Source organism: Drosophila willistoni (assembly GCF_018902025.1).
Source record: "Drosophila willistoni isolate 14030-0811.24 chromosome 2R unlocalized genomic scaffold, UCI_dwil_1.1 Seg167, whole genome shotgun sequence".
In the NCBI taxonomy this organism is placed as follows: Eukaryota; Metazoa; Arthropoda; class Insecta; order Diptera; family Drosophilidae; genus Drosophila; species Drosophila willistoni.
This window is the reverse complement of record NW_025814050.1, coordinates 15,183,336-15,202,543: the sequence shown is the minus strand read 5'-3', so window position 1 is coordinate 15,202,543 and position 19,208 is coordinate 15,183,336. Positions and strand designations below refer to the sequence as shown.

General features: G+C 31.9%; 1 protein-coding gene and 1 long non-coding RNA gene across 2 annotated transcripts; both read left to right on the top strand.

The window, feature by feature from the left end:
* Positions 1–1,706: 1,706 nt before the first annotated feature.
* LOC6642170 (polyadenylate-binding protein 1-B) lies at positions 1,707–17,829 on the top strand. The gene is given in 6 exon segments (XM_023175753.2): positions 1,707–2,258; positions 12,901–13,388; positions 13,467–13,724; positions 15,756–16,035; positions 16,308–16,485; positions 16,562–17,829. Coding segments are annotated over 6 exon segments (2,580 nt in total). The 5' UTR covers positions 1,707–1,902; the 3' UTR covers positions 17,582–17,829.
* On the top strand, positions 4,491–12,044 carry LOC124460176. Its single transcript, XR_006954114.1, has 3 exons — positions 4,491–4,505; positions 11,606–11,875; positions 11,945–12,044. It is a non-coding gene; the product is annotated as an uncharacterized LOC124460176 (long non-coding RNA).
* Positions 17,830–19,208: the final 1,379 nt, after the last annotated feature.

Below are 19,208 nucleotides of genomic sequence, written 5' to 3'. Positions count from 1 at the left end.
CACAAGTTTTGAAGAAAATATCTTTTATAGTAGACATTTTTGCATTTTTAATTAATGTTCATTGTGGTTTGTTTATTTTCTCCACTTCCGTAAATACAATAAAATGCCTCTGCAAGGGTATGAAAGATAGATAAATCGGATCAAAAGCCTATGGCAAATTTTGTGCCATTTTCTGGGGCATGTAAAAATTATTGACTCCACCATATTCCATAACAAACAAACAAAAAATACGAAAAAAAATCATGCACGAAAATCAAAGTGAAATTAAAAGAAAACGAAAAATAAGAAAAATTAATTAACTAATGATTATGTATGTAATTCAAAAATATACATACATACACATATATTATATATATGGTTCTGGGGAAACAAACAATATGAAATGAAAAGCAAAACGAAAACCAAGTTATAGACAAACAAAAACAATTTAAGTTACAAAAATAGTTATAAAACTGGGGAAATACCTATGTATGTATGAAAAATGGCGAAGGAGAAGCAACTAAGTGTAATTATTAAAACTTTAAAATATATATAATATATATACATACATATATATATATTGTTAATAATTTAATAAATATTAATAATGCTGTAAATAAATACAACTAAAAAAAGAAAACAAAAAAAAAACAGACACACAAACATATATTAACAAACATACATACGTAGATACTTACACCCAATATCCATAATATATATTTTTATATATATACAAAAAACTAAATAACATAAATTATAGTTAAATTTTTCAAGACAACATCAAGAACAGCAACAAACAGATTTAAGCAGAATTAAACAACAACAACAAAAACAACAAAATCAACCATTAACAAACGAATTGCGCCTAGTTATAGTTAATAATTCTATTTTGTTAAGCGTTATTGTAGTCGAAACAAAATAAAAAAAAAAAACAAACGAACAGCTAAGCCAACAGAATTAAGTTTTAAGCTGGTTGCGAAACACGAAAATTGTTCATTAACATAGTAAAAAAAAAAAACAAAAAAAAAAGAATATGAATAATATAAAAATACTATATTTTGTACAAATTCTAGAGAACAAACGCAGCGGCAGCAGCAGAAAAAAAAAAACAACAACCAAGTACACTTATTAAAGTTTAAGCAACAACAACAAAAACAAAAAACAACCAATTTAATATGCAATTACCGTAACAGTAGTTGATAAATCAAAAATAAAATGAAGAAGCAACAAAAAACAAACAAAACAAACCAAAATTATAACATTTAAATATGGCGCATTTTTCAATGGCTTGGGCTTGGGCAGTGTTGGAAAATGGTTTGTATGCATGTGTCTACATACCGCAAAAGTCACATGTAGATAACTTAATTGTTTCGCATGGCCACATTAATTAAGGGCTACTCTACACGATCGCTTGACCGAACGAGACCATTTGCTTCGGTAAAGGATTTTGGCGTGGCTTTTTTTTTTATTTATTTTTTTACGTGTTTGATTATAATTTTCTGTGTCGCCAAATGTTGAGGGTGTAAGACAAGGTAAACGTAGTGATGGCATTATGCAGAAGAACAATTTAAAAACTCAATTTATTTATTTTTTTTTTATTGTCTATGCTGTTACAAACGAAGCTTGCAGGTTATGTGTTTTTTTTTTTTGGTGGACACGTGTCATTTTATGAAATAAAGTGTGCAACACTGTCAAAAACTCATGGAAAACTGTACCAAACGATTGATTAATTGGAATAAAAAGACTAGACGTCGACGTAGACAAAGAAACAATAGGCGAAAATTGCAACAGGAAGAGCCGCTCGAAAAGGTTACAGATCAAAAACTAAACCAAAGTCTCGAAAGTGAAGGCGTTAGTAGCAACAAGCGCATCAAACTAGAGTCAACCGTAGGGGACAAATCAAATACGGAAAAACTCCATAAAATGCCAAAACCGACACCAATGCTGCTTCAATGTACTTCATTGCATCCATCAGTGTTACTCCAAACGTCGAGCACTAGGACACATGTGTCGCAAAGCCAAACTTTATCACGAAATTCTTCTACGGTTTTCAATTCAGAAGAGTGGACACGCAAAAGGAATGCGCCACCACCGCCGCCGCCTCCGGCTGCCTATTCACATCTCAGCATGCGCAGAACAGATCATCGCCATATCAGTACTTCATGGCTAACATTGGAAGCACAAGCTCCGCATCAATTAGATGAACATCCTTGGATCCCAAAAAGGCAGAACAGAGGAGGCAACTATAAAACCAATTCAAAGAAGTATCATCATAATACGTAAGGTATGAAACTAAATTTAGCTATTTGCTAAACTGAAACATTACTCAAGGGTTAAACTTTTCACAGTTTTGTGGGCACTGTATACCTCATCGACAGGTTGAGGTTTCATTGTGCTTTGAATTTTTTATTTTGCATGTATGTGTGTGTTTGCTAGTGTAACAGTGTGTGTGTGTGTACAGGTTCATGGGGGAGCAAATCTGTAAGTAAGCTTGGAGTATATAAACAAACACTAATGGCCAAAAGAATAGCCCTAAGATCAAGTTTATAAAAAAAATGCAAATCGAGAAACTGGAATTTTAATAATCCTTATCACTAATTGATAGTTCTTATAATAGGCAACATTTCTGTATTACATTTAACATCCATGTATATAGTTATTATGAATAATAAGTTTTTAACTATTTATTTTAGTGAAATTTCTTAACTTCATTTTCATAATCGTCATATCCTTGTACACAATATTCGGTCTATATAATGTATAAACATATTTAACCTAGTTTTTTGTGTACACATTTTACTTAGGCAATAATTTTAAAAGTTTAAAAATCAGATATTTTGCATTTTCTGCATCTCAAAGATTAACTTCTCAAAGTAAAACTTATTGACATATGGATATGCCTAATATTTTGTCCATATATGTGGGTAAAGCAAAACATGCCACAAACAGGACCAAGATACGACGCTGGAGTTGGGGTTCGGAGCTGGAGGTGAGGGTGGAAACTGACTCAGTAGAGTTCAATGGTCTTTTGACACAAATGATGTCAAGTTGAGCTTGCTGTAAGTTCTGTTTCGTCCTGTTCTCAGCTCGGCCTCTCTCTCTCTCTTTGCCTTTTCCTCTATCCCTTTCGCTCTCTCTTTTTCATACAGTTACCCTTCTCTCCCGGAATCAGTTGGCTTATGAAATCGTTTGGTTGTATGGGTATTGCTTAACTGTTTGTTTGGGTGCCTTTGAGTCTCAGTCTAACAGCCGGCTTGGCTCTCATTGTGTATCTATCCTTTTCTCACTCACTTGTAATGGTACGCTCTCTCAGAACCTACCGCAATTTATTTCGTATTCGTTCGTTGTAGCTGCTGCTGGAATCGCTGCATTTCCTTGTTTATGTTTTTGTGCACGAATGTAGGGTACTCAATAGAGATGAGAGAGAGTTTTGGAATCTGATGTTTCATATGGATGATAAGACTATATTCATGTTAAAAATATATTAAGTAAATTATAAATACAAGTGATTATATTTTCTATATTTATATTTAAACTAGAAGAAATAATTTGGCCATCGCTAAATCAATTTGTTGTTTGGACACACACACACACAAACAGACAAAAGAGCGATAGAGAGAACCCCTGATGGTGGAGCTGACTGTTGCAGCAGTTGCCGTTTGTTATCCTCTCTTCTCCGATTTCTTGGATGTCATCTTCCTCATTAAATTTTGGAGCTATGCACAGTGTCTGAAGTTTTGACAATTAATTGAAAGAATTTTTTAACTTGACACGTTTCAATTAGATTTTAGTTACTTAAATATTTTGTTAGGCAGATAAGAAATTACAATCGATTCGAAATTACTATCTATATCTTTTGGGCATCTAAAAAGTGTTCATTTTAAATGAATCTGACAAATTGTAGTTGTCATTCCATAATTTACTTATTATTCAATTAAAGCTTCTAACACAGTGTGCATATACCGTTGCACAAAAAACTACGCAGTTATGCTTTTGCAATCGTTCGGCTCCTTTTCCCCGCACAAGGGACCAGGGACCAAAGGCGAGCTCGGCTCTCTCTCACTCAGTCGGATTCGCATTGCGGCGGACTCGTTGCATATATGTCGAGGAGCGTTTCCTTGCATATTTTGGAGGAACACATTCATTTAGTTCTTGCACTCTCCGGCAGCAAGTTGTGTTTTTTGATTATCGTCGTATCGTCGTCGTTTATAAATTGTTGTATATCGGTATCAAAATACACACATCTAGCATACTCACACAACTTTATACAAACACACACACATACACACATGTACACATTCATACATATACGTATATATAGTGTTATATATCTCCGAAATCGGTTCCAATATATCTGATCTCCTCTATGTGTATGATAATTGTGCGTGCTCAAATAATTTTCGAAACTTATTTGCAACGAACTTAACAAATTTAAAAGTTTATTCAAGAGAGAAAGAAAAGTATTCAAAAAGAACACAAAAACCTTTCGGAAAAATAATTTGCGGAGCTGTACAAAAACTACTAAAGTAAGATAGGTTTTAAGAAAAATTTGTTTGTTATATTATTTTGTAGCATACAAATAGATTGCCCACACCCAAAGTCGATTTTTTCACATTTACATTTGTATGTGTGTGTGTGTGAAGCTTTCCCTCTCCTCTCTCCAGGAAGTGCAATAGTAAAAGAGCGCTTAAGGGAGGTGGGTGGGTGGCAATTTCTCTATACTCTGTTATACATATACTTGCCGCCAACACACACACACACTCACATACACACCTATACATATATGCAGCTGCGTTCTGTGCAGCGCCGGCCGCTTTTAACCTAAAAAAACGGATGAAGTTGCAGGAGCGGACTTGTCTCAGCTTGAATGATTAATCTCAAACAACAAATGCAAGATGCTGCTCAACTAGTAAATGCAATATAAGAATATATATCAATCAAGGAGGCAAATGTTAGTGCAAGTCACTTATTTAATATCAGAACAGCCAAAAGGCTTAAACAAGAAAGAGTTATACATCTTACTTGGTGGTCTTACTCGTATTAGTCCGTTTTTGTTGTTTTATAATTATTTTCTATAAGTGTTTGTCAATGCGCTCCTGTGGCAATAAACGAAGTGAACGTCAGCTTCATCGGCTTGCAGTTTGCAGCTAAACTTGCTCTCTCCCAGGCTCTGATTTTCTCTCGCTCTCTCGTTGCATACTTTGAGGAGCGCTCAGCTGACAGTTGGCTGCTATTGCTTATTTTTGCCGCACCCAAATGCACGATTTTAGCCATAGATTTTTGCACAATTTTTTTTTTGTCCGCTAGTCCTTCGTATACATTCTCTCACTCACTCTCTTTCTCTCTCTCTCTCTTTTTGTCTATCTCTCTCGTACATTTATTGGTTTGGCAAGGTGTGTCACTTTTTTGTTTTGTTCCTTGCATTTCAGATGCGCCTCCTTTTTGCTTTGGCATGCAAATCACTTATCGCTATACATATGCACATATATACAACTACATATAAATGTATGTGTGTTTATATGTGTATTTAAAAGGCTTTCAATCCATCAATTAGCCGGAAACAATTTTCAACAATTTATGAATGAAAATTAACGGTTTGTGTTTTAATTCTCAATTTAAACTCATATAAGAGGAGGTTCAAAAGGGGCGTAGTTAGATGCAATTGCAACTTATTTTCTTGCCTCGGACAATTAACAAGGTGTTCGTGTGAAGTCATCTAATACAGCAAAAACGTTTTTAAACTGGATTAAACTGGACACAAAACGACAATATTTTTTTTTTTAGTAAGGGAAATTTTTTCCTTACTTATATTACAATATCGAATGATTGCCATTTACAAACATTTTAACACTCTTCGATAGATTAATTAGTTTTTCTCCACCCTGTCTTTCTATACAGGGTCCCATGTTTACTCGAATCCATCATGACTATTAGTTGTAAATTTTTTTTTTAACAAGACTACACAATTTTTGGAAAGATTGTACAATTTTTTACATCTTTTTTTAAAAAAATCTGTCTATTACTCCCAAAAGTATGCAATAAGCAGTCTAAGAATTTGCTTCTTAAAACAGTTTTTAGATGCTTTGAAATTAAACAAAGCACAGATTGTTGACAATTTTTATGTTACTAGGCGTAGAAATGGTTATAAATTTGCTACAAACTAATACTTTTCCAGCCTACTGCATATTTAAAGGGGCAAAATATACCTCATTTCAAAATCGAACATCCGACTAAGTCTGGACGTCATTGAAATTTTTTTCAGAATTTTTGATAAATACTAAAATTCTTGAAACGATTTTTAGTTTTAAATCTAATTTTCTAAAATTTTTCTCTACATAATGCTTGGAATAAGCAACACACTACCACGTCGACGGTTGTGAAACATTTTGATATAAAATGATATATTAAATTTTTTACTAAAATGTAAAATCTAACGTTGACGAATTTGTTTTTAAATTTAAAAAATAATGATATTAACGGGGAAATAAACTCATACACAGTTTATTTTCACGCTAATAAACTCTTAGACATCATAGTTGTTGCCTTTTTTATGTCATCCTTTTTTCAGACTGAATATCTAAACATTGCCAAAATCTATAAGAACCTGTAAGAGTTGGAATTTGGCTAACTTTAGTTTCTTTGTCTCTTTTTTTTACGTAGTTGTTTTTAAATTAATTCTATCATTATTTACAATAGTCTCAATAGTGATCATTTTCAAGTCCTTAGAAAGCGGATTTAAAAATTTAGCATAGGTAAATTATTTGGTGCACAGATAATGCAAGATTTTTTTACTAATTTCTCTTAAATTCTCTTAAATGGTTTTAGAAACAAAAAACATAACATGTCTATTCAAAAATAGTATACTTTTTTTTTTTTGAACTATATAGAAATGAAACGCTGACCGTTTTCGAGTTAAAAAAAATCTAATAAGTTATTCCAGATCCTTAGAAATGATAGCAGAATCCGTAGGGGTCTAGAAATAGAATAAAGATCCTGTTGCCCCTCACAATACTGTATACATAGAGTTCTTTTACGAGTCCTTCTTCTGCTTCTAGTAGAGCTTCTTCTTTTAGATCAAATATTAACAAATAGATCAAATATTTTGTATTTTTTAACCAAATGGAGACAAGTAAAGTACGTTGGTTATTCTCTATGGCCCACAATCGTATTGGGAGTCGAAGCAAATTCTTTTAACTTTTTTGGTCTGTTCTTATATGTTTGTTCAACTGTTTTGCATACATCAGGCTTATATACATACATACATATGTATGTACTATATTTATATGTATTTTAACAATTGCAAAGTGTGCTTTAAATTAAAACAGCTGATGTACTTTTTGTATTTTTGCCACTCTTACTTGTCGTTCTTGTCAGTTCTTTTCGTAATTCAGTTTTTTCTCTTTTAGTTAATTGCCTTCTCTTAGTCTTTCTCTGTGTCTCTCTTCCTCTATATATGTAGATATCTCTTTTCCGATATGACTTTTCCCTGCCTCAATGGGGCAAATGGGCATAAAAATAATTTCCACGGCGCTCGCCAAATCAGTTTATTTCTGTTCTGTTGAGTTGCAGGAACGTGTTCTTTTTCTACTTTCCGTTTTCGATTTTATTTCCTTATTATTATTATTATTATTCTTATTGTTGTTATTATTATTATTATTATTGTTATTAAATTAAATTAAACGTTTTCGTTCGCGTTTTCGGTTTTAAGCTCTATACAAAAACAAATTTAAACTAAATTCTTATCCTAATTATTTATTTGACTAGTTTCGTTCGTTATTTTACATTTTGTTTGTTTCCGGTATTTTGTTTCGTTTTTCTTTCGGTAATTAAAACGAATCCAAATCTCAAAATCCTCAAAAGAAACACTCAAAAAAAAAGAAAATCGTTTCGTAATCGTTTTGAAACAAGCAAACAAGGAAAATAAAACAACAACAACAGCCCAAAAACAAAAGCAACAAGTTTTTATTTATTTTTATACACACACACACATACTCTTAAGGAATCAAAAAGGTAAATTCATAATGTTTTCAAAACAGTTTTTAACTAGATTTATGTAAGAATATATTATTTGGTTTTAAATAATTATATTTTGTCATTTTCCATTTCTTCACTTAACCTCAAAACAAATAACTAAAAAATAAAAAAAAAGATAGAAACGAAAAATGCGTTGTGCAGCGGCATCGACGTCAATGTTGTTGTTATACCCTGTAATTTGTAAACTAAATGGGTAGATTAATATGTGTCAAACATAAATTTTGTTAGGTATTTAATATACAACTTTGAAGTAACGTAAAATCCGGTAATAACGACTCCGCTTATAACGTCAGTCCGGTTATAGCGACTAAAGTTCGATGAGTGATTGGTTGGTCCTAATACAAACTTATATGAAATGGTCTTCCGGATATAACGACGAAAATCGTCGGTCCCTTGAGCGTCGTTATGACCGGATTCTACTGTTTTAGAAGGAGTGGAAGTTTTTCTTTTTTAAAAATTTTTCAATAATAATTCTTACTATATGATATTTATTATAAACAGTCAACTAAAACAGCTCGTCAACTAAATTAAAAATTTAGTTCAATTATGTTTCTCTTATTTGTTCATAGACCCATACAATTTTAAATATGTAATTATATGCCTTGAAGTTAACTTTCATTTTATGGAATAAAACACCTTTTTAATTAGAAATTTTTCATCTGAAAGGACATAAAAACAACTTTATTCTAAGTCTTACAATCGGTGATTCGCATACCTGAAGTTCCCCTTTTTAGTCAAAAAAACTCGATTCGTCACGATAGATTACTAACTAAATAATTTTAATTAAATGTTTGTTAAACCTTGTTTAACTACTGTATAAATTTTAGTCAAATTTTGAATTTATGCAGCAAAATGTGTAAACATATAATCAAAAATTGAAGTTCTTCTTAAAAACGTCGTTAAATTACATCGATTATTAAAAATGTTATATATGTACAGTTGTGGTCACAAATTTATGACGCTTTCAGTTATCGGCCCTTAACTCTGTTTTTATCGGCTTTCAAGTAACTTAATGTAAGAAGGCATTCAAAACTATTTAATTTGTATACGATATTAAATTAATATTATTAATACAAAAATTATCATTCGACAAATAATTTGTTTGACTTTCTTTTATAGTTTAAAGATATTCCACAACTCAGTTTTTAAATATGCAAAATTAATTTAGTCCTTAATCTTTCCTTTAGGCTATGAAGCAAGAAATTTTTCGATCCTTTTAATTCTTTCATAGTCAATAAATATTAATTTCTATATATGCCAACTTATAACAGGGTATCAGGCAATCGGTAAACGTGACTTTATGGCCAGAATTTCTATCTTATATATGTATGTATGTACATATGTATGTGAATGTGAAAAATATTTTCGAAAATATAATTCTTTGCCGGCTACGCAGCGTCTCAATGTATCCCCCAGCGGCACCTCACCACACCTCATCATTTTGTTTGTTTATTTTTAAAAATGTTCGGTTTTTTTCTTTATTATTTTCTTTGTTTTTTCTTTTTTGCACGATTTACATTAGGGAATGCCACAGGGCAAGAGAGAAATAGAGAGAGGGAGTGTAGGGGTAAGCATATTAAATAGAAAAATGGATTAAAATTGTCAAGAAGATAGTTGACAGATTGATAATGATTATAGAGGCTCTGCAGATCTTGTGTATATATGCCAATTCATTGCAGGCCCCTCAATTATCATAAAGGCCAATTTTAACATATGCTAAAAATACATTTATTTTTTGCCCAATTTATTTTCGTCTACAAGTTCGAAATGGCAACAATAACAAAAACGAAATAAACCCAACAAGTTATAATAATTTTCATATGGATTAGTTTTGTAACTCCCAAAAGAGATTTAATTTGCTGAAATTTCAAATTAAAGAGAGACAATTTAAGAGATCTTCACTAGAAATTGAGGCAAAATACCAAATATAAAAGCGCATGCGTCAATAGAAAAACAAAAACAACTATTAAAATATAAAAGAGATAAAAATTACAATTTGTTGTCTTTGTTTAGAGGTAAAAAAAAACTAATCCTAGTCGATTTTGAAATTTTGGAGCTGTCTAATCGATCGAATTTACACAAATATATTGCTGCCTATATTAGAAAGGAGTTAAAAGTGAAAAGTTTTATAAGAAAAACTAAAAAATGTAAATACCATATGCTAAATAAAACCAAAAAAAATAACATTCTGCAAGGATATAAGATTTATTTGATCTATCAAAGTAAAGTTTTTAAGATTCTCAGGCTTGAGAATTGGATTTTTTTAAAAATATAAACAAAACCAGAAGGGTTTGTTTTGGTAAGGGCTCTAAAACACGCGCACTATATTTTGTAATATAATTATTGAAAGAAAAGACTAGATGGAACTTTAACGATATAAAATATTCTATAAATCTGTTATTGTCATTCAATTGTAGGAGGAATGTTGAGGATATGATATATATATTTTATAGAAAGTATCCATCCATTCGAATTGAATCACATATGGTTCAAAAATATACAATCCAAATAAATACTAAAATCAGAATTGGGATTTGAATGCATTCGAATCATAGCTAAGTTCTACGTCAGCACACTCTTACACTTGAAGTCGATTTTCAAAGTCATTCAATTCACACATTTGGTTTTGAATATTGTTAACTCGAATTGATTTTTCTATCATTCATGCAGCTCTCTAGTAGAAAGTGAAAAAAGAACTGAACCAATTAGTCAAAAAGCAAGTTAGCCAGTGAACAATTGAACAAGTGAGCAAGTAATTGAGTGAACTAGACGAATTAGTCAGTTAGCATGTAAGTCAGTTAACAACTGGTCAAGAAATTGGACTAGTAAGGGAATTGAATAAATTATTCAGTAACTATATAGTAAATCAATCAACAACTGAACAATGGAACAAGTCAGTAAACTCAACAAATTGAATGAACAACTGAACAAGTATTGAACAAACTGTAAGTGAAGTAAACTAATTAGTGAGTCAGTGAACAACTGAACGATTGAATGAAATGTAAGTTAACTAATTCCATGATATTGATTCATTTGAATCGAATCCTGGAAACGTATCTTTTCTTTTGTAAAGTTAATCAACAAATGTTCTATAAGTTTTGTTAATAACAAACGATGATAGTATTTTATACAGATTGATAATTTGCCCATATCAATTGAAGTCTTTAATTTCATTATTATATATAAATTGGTTGCGATAATCCTCTCTAGCTAGCATGGTCATTTGGATTTATTGCCAATTAGACAGCCAAACCACATACAATTTAATTACATCGATTTTTCAGTCAGTCAGTCATACAGTTAGTTAGCTTGCAGACAGGTTCCACTTACATACATTTTACCAAATGGGAAAATGTGGCAACCGCAGCTACAACAACAACAGCAACAACAACAACCGTCAGAAGAAGCAGCTCTTCGCTTTGCTATGGTTTCATTAACGAAAAAGTGAAAAACTTGACATGTGTCTGTGTGTGTGTATGTGGGAGGGACAGGGAAATAAAGCGGTTACCCGCATTCCATTCAAATTGAATTAAAATAATTGATTTCTATACATTTTTGTAATTCTTGTTACTTTTCTTTTGCTTTTTTGCAGTTAACTTTCGGGCCTACATACACAATACTATTATACAATCGTGCTATATAGTAGTGTATATCTATCTATATATCTATAACTAATCGACTTGTTAGGGGCATCGACTTGTTTAATGGCGACGCGCTTATAACTAGGCTACAAAAAAAAATAAGAAAGAAAGAAAGTTAAGATCAAGGCATACTCAATTATTTTCCATTTCTCTTTGCTCGTCACGTGTGTGTGTCTCTTTTCGTCGTCGTCGTCGTTGTCGTCGTCGGGCGTTACAAAAAAGTAAGTAATTAATTAATTATTAATGGTTTTTGTATGTTTTCCTTTTAACCTTCTTTTCTTTTTTTTCAGATATTCAAACGCAAAAGAAATATTAGCAGTATTATCTTTGAAACGACTCTAAAAAGAAATTAATTTTTATATATAAAAAAAACACCAAACAAAATTTAAACAAATATTTAATACGTCATCAAGTTTTTACAAAGAAGAAAACGTAAAGTTAACATTGCCTTTTAGCAGTTAGAAATCATTTTTTTGACAGAGATCAGTCACAGATCTGAGATTAAATACATTCTCCCCCAAAAGTATGCAATAGGCAGTCGATAATTTTTTTTTTATTTTTTTTTTACAAATAAAGTATTGTTAAAAGGAATTATCAGTAGAAGGTTGTGAAATAAAAGTAATATGCCCCCAAAATTATGCAATAGACAGAAAATAATAAACTTTTTTGTTACAAATAGGGAAGATTTGTTAAGTTCTGTAAATTTAAAATAGTTTTTTCCACCAAAAATGTAATATTTTTTAAAACAACAGGTACTTTTTACTCTGTAGCATGCTTTAGGGGGCGAATTTCTCTTATTTTATATTTTTGAATAAAGGAGACTACTATATTTAACAAAAACTAGTCAAATAGCAAGAAAAATAGATCAAATTTTAGAAAATACATAAAATTTCAGAAGGGCATAGGATTTTTGCGACAACGAAAGAAGTTTTCCAAAATTCTTTAAATCAAATGTGGTTGTTTATCAAAAGATCTAGGAATTTTTAGAAAAAAACAACATTTTTGCATACTCAAGGGGATAATTTTTTCCAATTACAAACGCTTTTGTTTATTAAGAAGTAATTTAACACTAACAATTGAATAATAGTAAGAGAAATAGCTGAAATTTCAAAGGATTATTCGAAAATTTATATTGTCTCTTTGGTTTTGGAACCTATTTTTGGTTACTAAACCTTTTTTTTTGTGTTGAAACTTTCTGTGACACTTCTAGAATACGTTCTCACTTCAATCATTAATTATTCAACAGCAAAAGTCACACAATGGTCGAGGGACAGGCAGCAGTTCAGCCACAGCAGCAGCAGACTGGTTCAGGCAATTCGAGCTCCGGGGGCAGCAGCGGCAGTAGCTCTGCCACAGGCGGTGGAGGTGGTGGCGGAGGCTTATCAACCTCTTCCTCCAACAGTGTAACCAATAGTCAGGCACAACAAAATGGTGGCACTGCCTCAGCAACTGCAACAACTGCAGCTGCAGCTGGATCAACATCAACTGGCGGACAGGCTTCAGCTAATAATGCGGCATCCAATAATAACAACAATAATAATGCATCAACAAACAATAATAATAACAACAACAACAACAATAATAATAATAACAACAACAATAACGAACCAGATCCCAAAACCAATCTAATTGTCAACTATTTGCCACAGACAATGTCCCAGGATGAAATTCGTTCATTATTTGTTAGTTTCGGTGAGGTAGAAAGTTGTAAATTGATACGCGACAAGGTCACAGGTAAAGAAACGAAAACAAAACCAAGAAAATTCCAATGTTAAAGTTAACTTTCTTTTTCCATTTCAACTTTCACTTTAGGTCAAAGTCTTGGATATGGCTTTGTCAACTATGTGAAACAAGAGGATGCCGAAAAGGCAATCAATGCATTAAATGGTCTACGTTTGCAGAATAAAACCATCAAGGTCTCCATTGCTCGCCCCAGCTCAGAGAGTATCAAAGGCGCCAATTTATATGTATCGGGTCTTCCAAAGAATATGACACAATCCGATTTGGAATCATTGTTCAGTCCATACGGCAAGATTATCACTTCGCGCATTCTATGTGATAATATCACCGGTGAGTGGATAGACTATACATTTGTTTTTTGTGGTGTGTGGGTGATATGGCATATAATCAGGGATAGATGAGGAATCACCTAGACAGAGACAATAATAAGTTAATTGAAATCTGCTGATTGAGGCGATAAACAAAGACAAAACCAAAAGCTGAACTGAATCTTATTTGTTTAACAATATTCCATTGACCTTCTTGAGTTGTTTTCTAAAATTTTATCGATCAGTCGTTATTTCCTCTCCAATTCTCTTATATTGAGTAAAAGTTTTTAGTGTTAGAGTTTCAAAACATGTCAGAAGATTCAATTGAGTGCACCAGCACAATCATTCACATTGCCTATGCTGTATAAGTAACTTTTTATTAACCTTGTCTTCTGTGGTTAGCATCCTATGACTTTTACTTTAAAGAAAATCCAACTCAAATAATTTCGTGTCAATTTTGTAAACGCTTTTTTAATGATAATAGGCGCAATTTTCATCAGGCTACTAGAAAAATTCACAGTAAATATCTATCGGGCATATAGAAATAGAGGAAATATATGAGTCTTCAAAATCTTTTTACTACAAACAACAGATGCATAATTCTATATGGACATATGAACAATATATTGATAACATATGACATATGATTCATCTGATTTTGAAGAGGGAATATACTCTTGCAACTATTGAAGTTAAAGTCAGACAAAGAAAACAATAAAGAATTGAGTGAAATTACAATTTTCAGATTACTTAAATAACTCATTTTGTTAAGGTAGCTTGTATCACTTTAGTACTGGTGAAACCTGAAATGAAAATTTTTAAACTCAACAACAAAATATGTTAAATTAAAGTCCATTGAATTTTTGAATGCTTCAGATGTTCGATTAGATTCATTCAGTAACGTATGAGAATTGAAACCAAAGAAACGTTGAGAGGTCCAGGCAAGCATATCAACAATATATTGCAGATAATTAAATAGAAAAGAATAGAGGTTTCTCGTAAATATAGAAAGGACTCTAATAAGAAAAGAAGAAGGTGATATGCGGCAATCTAAATAAGCTATATTCCCATAGGTTAAGCCTTCAAATGGGCTGTTCAGGGTGCGGTAGATGCAATTGAATTCTAAATGATACAAGAGATATTTCTCAATAAAAAAGGGTTTTCGACTCCGTTTACGATCTAAATTCTTGATAAACTTGAGAGCACGAGTCGATTTATTCGTAAACTTATGAGTATTAGTCGTAAACATATGACCTCAAGTAAAAAGCTTGACAATTAGTCATATCGGACCATTATAAAATATGGTAAAGTTATTGTCAATTACACAATAAAACCAACTTTGATTCTACAAGCTTTTTGCTAGAGCTCATGTTAGCCATGTTTACATCTAAATCGACTCCCGCTCTCATGTTGATCCACAATTTATCTTTAGCGGAGACGAAAACGTCTCTTTATTTACTTCTCTTTCATCTCAGTAATTTTGGAATACCCTGTATTAATAAAAAGTGTTATTAACTGAGGAAAGAACCCGTTTAGATTCCTATAGCACACCAAGTGAGAGTTAAAAGGAAGAGGAAGGAAGGAGAAATATCTAGAAAGGGGAAGGGGAAACATACTAAACTAATTTGTTAAAACTTTAACACATACTCCACTTAGGTTTTATATATATTAGTTGTAATTTATTCAAATATTAATTACATTTACTCTTTTTTTATTTTCCTTTATTTGTTTTTTTTTACATGTTAATAATCGAAAACCTACCATAAATCAATTTATAAAACAAAACAAAAAAAAAATCAATTATCTTAATTGAAAAGATGAACATGCTCCGGGTAGGTTTGGTTTTTCGTTAAAATTTTTGTACTATGTTTATTTTTAATGGCGTTAAATCATAGCTTGGCTTTAAAAAAAAAAAAAACTAAACTCAAATTCAAATTTACATCATTACATAGTTATGATTTGAAAACCTTTTTCTAAAATTTGCATGTTATGATGATCAAGTAAAAGTATTTTGCATTTATTGATATAAATTATGTTGTGCTAATTCTTGTAGGTCTCTCCAAAGGCGTTGGCTTTATACGTTTCGATCAGCGTTTCGAGGCTGATCGTGCCATTAAGGAACTAAATGGTACAACTCCCAAAAACTCCACCGAACCGATAACCGTTAAATTTGCCAATAATCCAAGTAGCAACAAGAATAGCATGCAACCACTGGCTGCCTATATAGCACCGCAGAGTGCCCGTGGTGGTCGTGCATTTCCGGCTAATGCTGCGGCCGGAGCTGCAGCGGCGGCAGCTGCCGCAGCCATACATCCCAATGCGGGTCGTTACAGGTTAGAAAATGGCCAAAATTATTATTATTATTGGCAATTTTATGGAAATGGAATGTATTTCTGCACTAGCTATGCCTAAAATTAGAAAAAAGCTTGGGCCAAAAAGGGGGAAGGTGGGCGGTGAAATGCTTTTTATTTTATTTTTTATAAATTAGGATACGTTTTGTTTTAATTTTTCGCATGTCTTAAATGTGTTTGATGGGTTAAAATGAAAAAAAAATACTTATTTAAGAAAGTTGGATTTGAAAAGATCTCGAAACATTTCCATGCAGCTCTGTGATTTCACGGTACTCACCATTAACCAGTGATTTAATTACCAATGGCATGATACAAGGCAACACCATTGCCAGCTCCGGTTGGTGCATTTTTGTCTATAATCTGGCCCCCGAGACCGAGGAGAATGTATTGTGGCAACTCTTTGGGCCATTCGGTGCCGTACAATCAGTTAAGGTGAGTTATACTCTATCGATTGAAGGAGAGTAGTCAGATAGTTTTTGTTGTTTTGTGTGTTTGTGTTTTGGTTCAGGTTATTCGTGATTTGCAGAGTAACAAGTGCAAGGGATTCGGTTTTGTCACCATGACCAACTATGAGGAAGCTGTATTGGCAATACAATCGCTCAATGGTTACACCTTGGGCAACCGTGTGCTTCAGGTCAGCTTTAAGACCAATAAAAATAAGCAAACGTAATTATTAACCAAGTTGGCTGCTGTTGTCAATGCCAATGCAGCGGCGGCGGCTTTGGCGGCCAATGGTTTGGTGATGCATCAACAACAACAACAGCAACAACATCAACATCAACAGCAGCAACAACATCAGAATCACAATCAACAGCATTACCACCACCATCAACAACATCAGCAACATCAACATCATCATCACAACAGACAGCACAACGCAAATAATCTAATAGCTAAGCAGAAGCAACATCAACATCATCATCAACAACAACAACAACAACTTGCCACGTCCATTAACAACCACAATCACAATAAGCAACAATCATCAATGCCGCCATCCAAGAAATCCAACAACAACAACAATACTGCATCAACATCAGGAGCAACATCATCAGCAACCACAACTGGAACATCAAGTAATTATAATGGAGATGCAGCAGTCTGTGCCGCCGCCGCCGCTGCTGCTGCTGCCTTGACTTCCTCATCTTCATCGTCTGGGAATATACTGAAAACATCATCGAAATTCATCTACAACAAGCCACAGAATCACTTTGAGCTATTGCAACAGCAATTGCAATTGCAACAGGAATTTGCCCAATTTCTAACCAATGTGGCGAATAGTGCAAGCGGTCCAGGTGGGGGAGGAGGAGGAGGAGGTTCATCCGGTGGAGGAGCTGTTGGCAATCAGAATCATTCCTCAGGCAGTGGTAATAATGGCGGTAGCTCATTATTGGGCAATCATGGATTGAATATGACTTCATCGTCCTTAAATTCTGGCAATAAGAACAACAATAACAACAACAATAGCAGCAATGGCAATGGCTATCAATCATCATTCATGCCAAATTGGTCGAATTGGTTCTTTTAGAGACAAATTTTGCAACTTTCAACATTTTTTGTAAACTCGAAAAGTTTATTTTGATTTTTGTTTTTTTCGATTGTGAAAAATTATGTTAAAGCAAATTAAGTTTATGAGTTCTTTTTGTGGCCCCTTACTTTTTTCCTGAATTAAGATACGTTTGTTTATAATTTGGTTAATTTTTAGTTAAAAAATATATTCTAACTAAAAACAAAATTACAAATTTAAGTTTCACTATAATTGCGTTTGGAGTTCTTCTAAAAAAAAAACAAAAACTTTTTTCATTTTATTTTGTTTTTTTTTTTTTTTTGTTTCATTCATTAATAGTTCTTAAGGAGTTTGAAACTCAATTTTGTTAAAAAAAAAAAAAAAAGAATTAAATAGTTTTTGATCAGTTTTGTTTATTTCGTTATGAAAATTAATTAAAATCACTTACAAAAAAAAAAGAATCATGATGCTATATAGTGAATTTATTTCTTAATTAGCTTAAACAAAAGTATTAAATTTAAGTTCTTTTTGTTTTGAGTTCTGCGAGATAAAAAAAAAACAAAGCAAACTTTTTTAAAATCAATTTTAAAAGTTTTTTTTTTATATCAGACCGCAGATTTCATATAATTTAAATTTTTATGTAGTTTTTTTTTTTTCTTGAACCACAAAGAGAAACAACAAGAACAAAATGTACAGTTAAGTTTTTGTTTGAAAAGTGTTGATTGAAATAAAAAAAGATAAACCCACAATACACACACTTTACAAATATTTTAACAATAAGAAACCAACAAAAAAAAAAATAAAGAAAGAAAGAAATGTAATGAAAACTGGCTACAAAAAGCCCCCACAATCCACCAAAGAATGAAAACAAAACAAAAAAAAAACTTGACAAATATTTAAGCTAATTAATATAAATACAAATGTATAAAACCAAAAACAAAAAGAACTGAACGAGTCAAACAAGTAGAAAACGTCTTTTAAGGTGGCAAATAGTCGAATCATTTGTATAAGGGAGTAAAAATTAAATGAAAAGCAGAAACGAAGATTTCGTAAAAAAACACTTGAAACAAAAAGCGGGAGACATACAAATATGTTTATGTTTATATATTAACGAACTATATATATATATTTCATAATAATAATAATAAAGAAATTCAAAATAAATTATGTGTGTATGCGTGTAATATTTAAACTTTTAGTTAATTTCAACTATGCAACAAATCCTAAAAAAAATAACTTTTACCTAAATTACTCAGTTCTTTTATTTTTCCTTTGCTATGGCTTAAAATTTAAACAGTAATGAAATCGTTTGATCGAATGGCAAGACAGAAAAAAAAATAAAACTAAAGAACAGAATTTTTCGAATACAACGAATAAATGTTTAAGAAAAATTGAGAAAAAAAATAAAAATAAAACCATCTTGCGAAAATGCCATTCACCATATAAATATAAAAAGAAAAAAATCCCTCCCAATTACTTACATGGAAACTAAAAAAATGTACGTAAAAATTGCACATAAATTGACAAAAACACAACAAAAAATTAAATATAAAACGCGTTTCATATTAACGAATTTGTTCAAACCCAACTGCAATAACACTGAAATGAATATAAACAAATGGCCAAATTAAGTATATAATAAAAGAAA